At 35.2% G+C, this 11,489-nt stretch overlaps 1 protein-coding gene across 3 annotated transcripts in view; it reads left to right on the top strand.

Moving 5' to 3' along the window:
• LOC126718374 (twinkle homolog protein, chloroplastic/mitochondrial) overlaps positions 1–11,489 on the top strand; it is an 83,015-nt gene that overhangs the window by 27,977 nt on the left and 43,549 nt on the right. Inside the window, exons 17-22 of one of the 3 annotated variants that reach the window (XM_050420519.1) lie at positions 535–618; positions 1,377–1,508; positions 8,056–8,152; positions 8,222–8,356; positions 8,434–8,501; positions 9,144–9,594. In XM_050420519.1, coding sequence (XP_050276476.1) covers positions 535–618; positions 1,377–1,508; positions 8,056–8,152; positions 8,222–8,356; positions 8,434–8,501; positions 9,144–9,192 — 565 coding nt within the window. In that variant the 3' untranslated portion in view covers positions 9,193–9,594. Of the gene's footprint in view, positions 1–534; positions 619–1,376; positions 1,509–7,347; positions 7,753–8,055; positions 8,153–8,221; positions 8,357–8,433; positions 8,502–9,143; positions 9,595–11,489 lie in introns of those variants that run through there. The other 2 variants (XM_050420520.1, XR_007652897.1) reach the window with 2 other exon arrangements.

Genomic DNA, 11,489 nt, shown 5'->3' with positions numbered 1-11,489 from the left:
TACTAGGCATGAATTTTATTTTTTAATAAACTTGGGCGATTTTTTTTTTTTTTGGTTGGTTGTTTGCCTTTGTTTTTTAATTGGGTATCATTTTTAATAAGGACATATGTGTAAATTTATACACAAACTCTATTTTCTATCCTCCCATTTATCTTCTCAACTAAACAAAAAGGTTTTCTATCCCTCCACTTTTCCACCCTTCCAACCAAGCACAAACGAGGGAAACTAAAATCTCTTCTATCCTCCCACTTTTTTATCCTCTCCCCATTTTCTATCCTCTCACTTTTCCGTCTCTCAACCAAGCGGATCCTTAATCTACTATGAATATTGAAGTTAATTTTCAAGATAACTAAGGATGAAAATGATAATCTTTATATGGAAATCTCAGACCATGAAACCTATGAGGTTATTTATAGACCAAATGATTGTTGGAAATGACTAGTTTATCAATATTTGAGTATTTTTAGTCATATATATTTATTTGGCATGTTATGATTGATGACTTTGTTTACTTGCTCTTTTGGCTAACCATAGTTATGGTGGATCTGCTGAGCGTATGACTGTGGAGGAGTTGCAGCAAGGGAAGAAATGGTTGAGTGATACATTTCATCTCATAAGGTAACTAAAGTGTTCAAGACCATTGTTAAGGCTGTAGGGGAAGGTAACCCGTAATTATATGTTATTATGATTAATTATGCAGTGGGAGACTGCACTTCAACCTGTTTTAGTCTAGACTTGATTGCGTCAATATTTCTACTGTGCTTGGCCTCATTTTCACAGTCATAGATTAGCAAGACATGCCCTTCCAAAGAGTCATTATCAGTTCGGCATTACAGTATTGATATGAAGGTGATCTGTCCGCTTGAAAGCTGATTTTGCATGGAAAGGTTATACTAACAACCATGATATATGGTGTTTCAAAATTAAATGCGTCTCTAAACCAAGAAAAATGTTTTCTTATCAAAATGAAATGGAGATTGGCCGACAGAATGACTTGGCAAGGGAGAAAAAACAGAGATTAAAAAACATGACTTGCTACTTTTGACTGGGTTGGTCTTTTGAGGATTCTCTGCATGACCATCTTGGTGCTACAAATTATAAAACATTCTTAATCAGTCTCTGAATCACTTAAAAGAACGTCTTACAGATCTTCATTTGCATGTTGATAAACATGCATAATCGAATGATCACACAACGCAGCGAATATTGTAAGTGTAATCATATTGAATACTTAAAAAGTCCTTGAGCAAAACCTTTGATGTTTGATGCTTTTGTATGCTGATGTTTCATCATATGGCTTGCCTTTAGGTGAATCATATGCTGTTATTTTATTGCTTATGGGATTTTTGTGTTGGTTTTCTTTGTGAGCTCTATAGGTGTGAGGATGATTCCCTTCCAAGTATTAAATGGGTTCTTGATCTTGCAAAAGCAGCAGTTTTGAGGCATGGGGTGCGTGGACTTGTAATTGATCCTTACAACGAGCTTGATCATCAGCGTCCTGTAAGCCAGTGAGTCTTTTCAATACCTTTAAATCCTTCTCTTGCCATCAGCTTTTGGGCCAGATGTTTTAAGTAAATTATGGGGTGGAAATTTACCGATTCAGTGTATGTTTTTTACCTTCCCAATCCTTGTAGAACTTTCAACTAGAATCATATGCTAATTGTGACTTTTATGAGAATTGCACATGACTATATCATCTTTGTTAAATTACTGATTGTCCCAAAAGTTTAAACTATTGGGATATGATAAATTTAATCATTTAACTATTAACTTCTAACACTCTCCCTCATGTGTGGGCCGAAACTACATTTTTAATAGGCGAAACCTGACATGTGAGAATTTAAATGAGAGCTAGAGTGGAGGAGACAGGGATCGAACTTAGGATCTCTCGCTCTGAATTGGCACCTCCCCATGCTCGAAGTGTTTGGGATCTAAGGAGGAAAGAGTTCGAACTGCGAGGTTAGCAGTATGATGTAATTATTTCTCAAAAAAAAAAAAAAAAAAAAAAATCAAATATCTAAATCCCAACAATGAGGGAGTGTTTATTGGAACCCAAATATCAGATTGAACTAAATGAAAAGGACTACTAACATGATGGGACTAATGATGGTGTTTATTGGAACCCTATGGTGTTTACCTAATTGACATGCTTCACATTGTAAGGATTCAATTTGACGACACGATGGGACTAATGACTTCAAATTCTAGAGAGAGGGATGGCCAAGGCAACAATGATGCTAAAGAGGCGAGATAGACAAATGAGAAGCCACTGAACTGGAAGAACCATGCCAATCAAGGTAATAAATTCCACCAGCTTCATGACCTCCACCAATAATCTTCCCCGTCTTGAGATCCTAAAAGATACAATGAGTGGATAAAAAAATGATAGCACAATTTAAAAGTTTAGTAAGCTTACTAATGGACAAAAGATTAAAAAGAAAATCAAGAATATATAAGACAAAAGAGAGAGAGATTAGGACTGAGAATAGCTATGCCCAAACCAGAAACTATGGTGGCTGAGCCATCTGCCAATGTAGCATTGGGAAGATTACTAGAGTGCTCAAGGTCGGAGAGTAAGCCTGAGGTACCTGTCATATTATTAGTAGCACCTGAGTCAATGACCCAAGGGTCCTGAGTGGCAAGACAAGCAGTAGAAGTACCGTGGTGAGCCAAAGTAGCAGTAGAACCAGACCCAACGGAGTTAGATTGCAAAGACGAGGTGATTGTACTCTTCCTCTAGCATAGAGACTACTCTGGATGTTGGTGGAAGTGACTGTGAAGGCGGTTCTTCAACCTGAAAACTAGCTTGGTGAGCCGAGGGTTTTGCATACAACTCCCAACAAAATTCAACTATATGATTCTCACCATGACAATAAGTGCACTTACGAAGCCCACGTCCTCTACCATGACCCCCTTGTTCACTACCACGGCCCCCTTGGTCACGACCTCCACGGCCTCGGCCCCCACGACCTCGACCTCCACGACCACCTCTATTACTCCCCATATAAGTGGCAAATGCAGATTTATCACCAAAAGGTAATGCATCAATGCTAGGGGAAGGGGCAATACTAGACTCAAATAATGTGGCCTGTCTAAGTCAACCAAAAACTTCACTCAATGAAGGGAGGTCTGGACTAGCTAAAATTTGGGACTTCACCAGATTCGAACTTTTAGGTAATCTAGGGAGGAAGCGAGCAACATGCATAGAATCTCGTTGTTTCTTCATTGTTTTAACTTCAGAGGAGATGTGTTGATAAATATTGAGTTCTTCACATACACCCTTAAACTTGTTATAATAGTCGTCCAAAGACAAATCACTCAAACTCAAGGAGAAATAATTTTGATGAAGATCATAAATCCGCTTCAAATTGTTGACACCAGAGTAAAGTTCCTTGGCCAGTTCCCAAACAAGTTTAGTAGTTGGTAAGAAAACCAAACTACTGCTGATCTTAGACTCCATGCTATTCCACAAGCAACTCCTAATTTGTGCATCTTCAGCTCTCCAATCAGCAAATTTAGAGTCCATAGATACAAGGGATTCACTAATCATGTAATCAAACTTCTTTCTACCAAGAAACACTTCAACTGCCTAGGCCCACTGAGCATAATTACTTCCATTAAGACAAATGGAAGTAATAGATAACATATCAGAAAATAAGAAATAATTAGGGGGCTGAACACTATCTTTGGTCTCCATAATAGCAATTTGAAGAACAAACTAACACTAAATAAATATGCTAGTGAGCCTGGGAAAAAAGAAAGAAAGAACCACACTGACAAACTCAACACCATTATGCTACAACCAGTCAGCAAATCCAATAGCAACACACAATTCCAATCAAGGCAGCAATCAATCCATACCAACAGTAACATGTCCAATCCACCACTAAACATCAACCAACAAAATTCGAGTCCAACAAATCAACCCAAGACTCCCTAAACAGAGAATCAGAATGTAGAGAAGAAAAATAATAAAATTAAACCAAATCAATCCATGGCCGAAACCCTATTTCGAAAACTCTAGCGGCGGCACTAGGGCACAAAAGCAGCATCGCGATGGTTGGCGAGTGGGCTAGGGTGGGTCGTCGGAGGAGGACGAGTAAAACCGTGCCTCTTTCACGGTCAAGCGACGTTGATCTGGTGTCGCGAGACCCAAGAGAGATCACCAGCGCTGGGTAACTCCTCCGGCCACTAAATCGAAGTTGTCAGAGCTAGTTTAGGGTCATCAGAGCTATAGGTCGACTATTATGGTGGCCGACGGTGGTGATAACTGTGGGTGGTGGTCGGAGTGTTAACGGCAGTGGGTTGGATGTTCTGATATAATGTTAAATTACCGATTATTCCAAAAGTTTAAGCTATGGGATATAGAAAATTTAATCATTTAACTACATAATTCTAACAAAGTTGATGGGGCTTCTACTCTGGTTTTACATTTATGCTACAACCAGTCAGCAAATCCAATAGCAACACACAATTCCAATCAAGGCAGCAATCAATCCATACCAACAGTAACATGTCCAATCCACCACTAAACATCAACCAACAAAATTCGAGTCCAACAAATCAACCCAAGACTACCTAAACAGAGAATCAGAATGTAGGGAAGAAAAATAATAAAATCAAACCAAATCAATCCATGGCCGAAACCTTGTTTCAAAAACTCTAGCGGCGGCGCTAGGGCACAGAAGCAGCATTGCAATGGTTGGCAAGTGGGCTAGGGTGGGCTATAGGTCGACTATTATGGTGGCCGACGGTGGTGATAACTGTGGGTGGTGGTCGGAGTATTAACGGCAGTGGGTTGGATGTTCTGATACCATGTTAAATTACCGATTGTTCCAAAACCTTAAGCTATGGGATATAGAAAATTAATCATTTAACTACATAATTCTAACAAAGTTGATGGGGCTTCTACTCTGGTTTTACATTTATTTATTTATTTTTATTTACTCATGGTTTTTTTTTTGGGGGGCTGAATTTTTAATTGTGAACAGTGTATACATTTTTTGCTTATGGTTTTAACTTTTAATCATGAAATGTCAAATTGTGTGAATAGTGTTAAACACTTAAATGTTTTTAGTAATAATTTATGCAAGATATTAAGAATAGGTTTTTGAGATCTTTATTTGAATCTTGTACTTCGATTGGGTGGTGCCGTGTAGTTCCGTAGTTGAATTTTTGACCTCATGAGTCTCCATTTGTTATTCTCTATGGGCGCTCACAATTGAGCGATCCTTCATTCTAATTAATTACTCTTCCACCAACGGAGGCTTGGCTCAGCTGGTAAGGTTCAGACACTTCGTCTAACCCATCTAGATTCGAGTCCCGTTGCCAGCAGGAGTCCGTTGGTGGGCATCCAAAAGGGTTGGCTCCATTCCAAAAAGATGGACTGTAACCCGAGTGCCTTGCCCAAGGGCTGGCGTAACTTAGCTAACCCCTATTTTTTATGCACCGACAAAAAAGAATTACTCTTCCTTTAAAAGAAAAGTTATATTTTTAATTATTATGACTCAGTTATTATAATACTAGAGTTAAACACTAGTTTTGATGTTTATTATAGTTTAATTTTTACTCGAATTGTACTCTAAACATGGGTATTAATGTACTTCTTTGCTATCTATTATTGCTTTTCAGTTAATTTTAGATAACGTTTTCAAATATTTTAATGACTATTACATATTTTTAAAACTAAAATAAACCCAAAATATGTAAAGATATATAAAATATACATAGAAATATTTATTTATCAAGTGTTGTGTCCTAAATCTGCTGTGTTTTATTTTATGAGTTAACCTGTCTTGTGTTGTGTCCATGTACGTGCTTCTTAGGTTTTCTGGAAAACTTTGGTACAAGGGACAACACAAGTTAATGGAAAACGCTTTCTATGGGCAATGGAAAACTGGCCAATTTAAAGGAAAACGCTTTCTATGGTCAATGGAAAACTAGCCAATTCACCGAAGAGCGTTTTCCAAAATGTTACATACTCAATAGACCATCACTAATAAACACCAAACACACACACAAACAAACAAAATTACAATAGTAACTTTTCTCTTCACCCTCTCTTTCTCCACAGGTTGTGGACCGATGTTGACCGAGCATTGAATTCTCCAAAATACCTTTTTTTGCTTAAATCTGTTGCTTCCTCACTTAATTTTTTGCTTAGATTCTGAATTTGGGCTTTGTTTTCCCATTTATGTCTCTCAAATGGCCTAAAAAATAGAAGAAGAAAAGAATCCCATTTGGGTTCTATTTTAGTAAATGAAAGTTTTTTGTTTATATAATTAATTTTTAATAAGTAACAAAATTTATTATTCAAAAAGTATATCCCAAGTACATGGTGTATACTATGGGTACATCAAGCTTAAAGTCGAAGAGTACAATGATCAAGCAAATCTAATAGGGTGGAAATGAAGTTTTTGTTCATAAAATTTTTTGGAATTACAATAAATATAATGATTTTCTGTGTGAGGCCAAAAAAAAAAAAAAAAATTGACTTACTTTCAGCATTGAAAGCCACAACCAAACACAGGAAATGATTCAGTTTTCTAGAAAATAAGTAATTTTCAAACCCAATGGGATTGGCTGAGTGGTTGGGCACTCAGTCCCGAAGTGGCTATCTTGAGTGGAGGTGAAAGAGACCGAGTTCGAGCCCTAGCACTTTGGAAAAACTCCCTGAGCCAGCGATTTACCTCTACCCACCCGTTGCGACAGTAATTAGTCTCTTGGTTGAAAGCTTTGGGGATACACTGGGTCTAAGACAAAAAAAAAAAAAAAAGTAATTTTCTTGAAAACATTTTTTGTAGAAATAAACGGAGCCATAATGTTATATGCTCATGATACAAAAGTTGAGTTTGGGCCTGCACATATGAAAGAATCTGAAAGAGGACTTCAGTTTGAGTCATTTGTCAATAACCAAATCTGAAAGAGGACTTCAGTTTCAGCCCTAATTCTGAACAACACATATCGCCATAGATACTAAGCACCAAATACTATTCATAGACTCTCGAGTCCATACTAATTTGATAGACTACATGAGGGGTCTGCGACTCATTGCCTTCCATTGTGCATCTTTTGTGTGCTTTCAGTAGAAAAGATGGTTTATTTGTCATAAGATACATAAAAGGTGATAAAGATTGAACTTCTCTAATATCTAGTGCCAGATGCTGAAGACTTCTTATTACATTTTGTCAGCTTTATGCCTTAATATATTTTTAGGCAGATAACGAAAAAGATTACTTGTTGGTAAAAAAAAATTGTAGTCAGGTGTGACTTCGAACCTCAGCTTTAAGTTATCTGACTCGTGTTGTAAAGAGTTAACCATTCAATCTCCATTATCAACCTGAGCAGGTGCAGTTCATGAGCCATCCAAGCCGCAATCATGCAAATCTTGAACAAATCATCTTTTTAGAGCCCTACTCCAAAATAGGAACCTGACAATCTTCAAGTCCCTATTTTCCATGAGCTGAGCCTGAGAGCTCTTTACTCAGATCATCAGATCATCTCATTTGAGCCAAGTCCAAATCAATTTGTGGCTTTCATCCTCCAGAATTCAGGTGGAGCTGAAGCCTTTATTTCTTTGGACTTCACTTTTTGTATGGAAACATGACAGCTAAGATTTTTAGTTTGTCATGGGAAGAAACTAGTGATCATGGCCCTATAGAAGATACCTGAAATTGCTTACAGGTCTCATTGTGACCCTTTTACTCGATGAAATCATCTCCCCTTATGCTTGGACTTCCAGTTTTATCCCAGGTTCTCATCTTTCTTGTAACTAGCCAAATGTTTTTTAACTTTTTCAGAACCGTAGGTCTCCTCTTTCTGGCCTTGTTGCTGTTCTTGATAGCAGTTGTGTTGTTTACTTCTTCTTTTTTTGTTCTTAGCCACTAAGCAGTGTTTTGGATAACAAGAACAGTGTCCTTCAAAAGTTTTTCTAGTGAACTTCAGTTTTATAGTGATATCTCTTCTCACTTGCTATTCTGCTCTGAACATTTGTATTATGTTGCGTGCCATAATTTACAGTTCATTACCAGCGCATAATCGTTTTATTTGTGACAGGACTGAGACGGAGTATGTGAGTCAGATGCTTACCAAAGTCAAGCGTTTTGCTCAACATCACTCTTGTCATGTTTGGTTTGTGGCACATCCTAGACAGGTTGGCTTACCATGACCTCTGGTTTGTTCCAGATTCTCTTACTTTCTAAATTCTTCCCTTATTTTACAGTTGCACCATTGGGTTGGCGGTCCTCCTAATATGTATGATATTAGTGGAAGTGCGCACTTTATAAACAAATGTGACAATGGGATTGTTATTCATCGTAATCGGGATCCAGCAGTCGGGCCAGTTGATCAAGTACAAGTGAGTATTCTTTTTGTCTTCGTCACTGTTATTACACAAGTGAATATATTTGTAAACTTCCTAAGTTGTAATTGCAGGTTTGTGTTCGGAAGGTTCGGAATAAGGTTGCTGGAACCATAGGCGATGCCTTCTTGTTGTACAATAGGTATGCTTTTATGCTTCGACATTAGAGTCTTGTGGATCAAAAGAATTGACTTTTTACTGGCTACTAAATTCTTATAGCAAATTAGGGAATATGTAGTCACAATTTACTTTTATAAATTTCACTAGTAGCTTCTGCTTGACCTTGGGACTAATTATTTTCCCATGTAACAAGATATTTGTGTTTTTATTTGAAAGAGCAAGGATTAGAGAAGAGAGTAATTGCAAAGAATAGCTGCTCTCAGTGAAATATTTTTGGAGGAAAAAATGTCTTCAATTGTAAATTAGTTGAACTTGCTCTTTGAAGATGGTCAAAGATTGTTCAATTCTTTCTCAGAAAAGGAGGGGAAAAAAAAGGAAGCAACTGGTATCTGCTCTCTAAGAGGAGTCCATCAATTATGTTTAGGAAATCATACAGCAAATTTTCTTGTCATTTTGACTGAGAAAAAAGAATAGAGCAAGAGATACAAACTAGTGCAAGTTGTCATGCATAATCATAGTTGCCACATTCCTCAGTTCACTCATCTAATGTTTTCTTGTTATATAGTGCTCTACAATTCTCTCCCTCTCATAGTCATAAGGATCTAAATTTGGGCATGTTAATGAAAAATTTGTTAAAAGATGCATCATTCATTCACATGTGCAGGGTAACTGGTGAATTCATGGATATTGATGAACCATCTGGCAAGAGATAGGTAATGATTTGATTATTGAGGAAGAAAATGTTTGTACAGCCGTATCCTCCAATTTATAGGCCCTCGACATGAGGCGAGTTTTGCGATGCCAAAGTTCTACTACCATAAAATGGCTGTGGGTGCTTTCACTTCGTGCAGACCTGTGGCGGTGAGAGATGAAGATCGGAAGTACTTCAGCATCAAAGTTGATCAGGTTATGGTTGGCTTAGATTCAGGAGGGTGGGTTAGAAGTTTCTACTATTAGAAACTTATTTTTGGAGATGAATTGATCAATGATCTATATTGGCTACCCCTGTATAATAAATTATTTTTTGTGTAAACTTGTATAATATCAGGTGATATTCAACAACCCAGTGATTCCCACTAATATCATATGCACCACAAACACACGCTTTTAATACTTGACTTGTGTGCGTGTTCATGAATGGTTCAATTAATTTTATTTCAAAATGAGTTGAACTCGTCAATTTTGAGCTAGATTGCGTGTTTAAATTTGGTTTATTTTCTTGTCAAATGAATTTGAGTTTATTCACAAGCTACTAGATTAGTTTACATCTTCCCCCTTTATAGTGAATACACACTATACACCACGTTCGGAATTTTTTACCCTATAATAATATATGCTAATAATTAATAACTAGATTATATTTAAAATTATATTATTTGAGTTTGTTAAATATGATTTTATGTAAGAACTTATACAAATTAGTTTTACTAGCCTTGTCTTATTAAAAATTATATATGAATTTTACTACAAAATGGATTATTTATATTATTAATAAATTACAAATAATATTTTGGTCTCTTTTCTAAGCTTATTTATAAAACTTAATATAATTTTACTTTTATATATAACTCTATACGTATTTATTTATTTATCGAGTTTTATACTCAAGTTTGTTCATGGACGTAATATTATATTTGAGTTTGAATTGTTTAATAGTCTAGCTTAAATATGATCTTGAGTTTGACTCATTTATTATTTAAGTCAACATAAACAAGTTTTTGTACGAGTTGAACCTGAACTATTTATAAACAGTCAACTCTGTCTATTTACAACCTCAATAAAATAATCAACTTCAAAAATACAATAGCATGTGCATGTTTGATCCCAATTTTTTGGGATTATACTTGGTGAGTTAATTCCTTTTTTCTTAAAATAAAATAAAAAAACTCTAACCTAATCTTAAGTATATATGTGTGTGAAGCTCCTTCTTAGAGATTTGAATCTTGATACTTATCTCCCACACTTTACAAACACTTACACTTGTAGAATGATCATCGCGCTAAGAGTGCGCGGTGGTTAGTTAATTCATTTTTATTCAAATTGCTAGAAAAAAGATAAATGGGCTTAGCTTCTTGTTCAATTGTATATTGTAAAAAGAGAAAATTTTGTTATACACTCACTATTGCACATTCTGTAAACAGTCCTTTTAAAGTTGTGTTTTCAAAATACGATTTTAATTCATGTGGCTGTGTGTATTGTTAGTGGTGGCTCTAGCAATATTTTAAAAAGTGGTCATTAAAAAACTTAAATTATATAAAATTTAATAAAAATAGAACTTCATATTGACCATTAAAAAAAAAAAAAAAAAAAAAAAAAACAAATGCACACAAAGACATAAAGTCTTACAATTTTTTTTTTTTTTTTTTGAATTTTCTTATTTTGAAATCTTTGTATGATAATCTTATTATTAATGCTGTAAATTACATCTTTTTCAAAATTTTAGTTCCATAAAAATTTTCTTAGGCTTTTTCTTTTTGTTTGTAAAGATCTAATATATTGTTAAAGGGATCAAAGTTTAAAGAAAAATTTGACTACAAACTAAGCTATAGCCTAAGGCTACAACTCTCACTAAACAAATTAATATGGTTACATATTTTGAAAATTTAAATGTTAAATTGTATGTTCTTTATGTTCTTAAAACACATGTCAATTAAAAATTATTTACTATTTAATCTATAAACTTATTTTTTATGTATAATTTTAGACAACAAAAATTCGAAATTTAAAGATTTAAGTGATGACATTGCTTTTGATATTTGATTTTTTTGAAATTTTGCGAGTATGGAGGATTTGAGAAGATACTCTAATCTAATGGTGGATTTGTCAAAATTTACATCCAATAAAAAAATATTAAGTAAAGTTGTAGTCTTGACAATAAATGTTATGCCTTAGCTTTTAGGTATGTATAGATACAAATTAGGTACATCTAAAAAGTGATTGTTTAATTGAATAGTCAACCACTAAGGTTCAAGTGATAAGCCAATAATAAATAAATAATAATATATATCCT

This window comes from Quercus robur, chromosome 3 (genome assembly GCF_932294415.1).
Source record: "Quercus robur chromosome 3, dhQueRobu3.1, whole genome shotgun sequence".
Taxonomy (NCBI): Eukaryota; Viridiplantae; Streptophyta; class Magnoliopsida; order Fagales; family Fagaceae; genus Quercus; species Quercus robur.
Note: the sequence above shows the minus strand (reverse complement) of the source record. Positions and strands in the feature narration are given on the sequence as shown.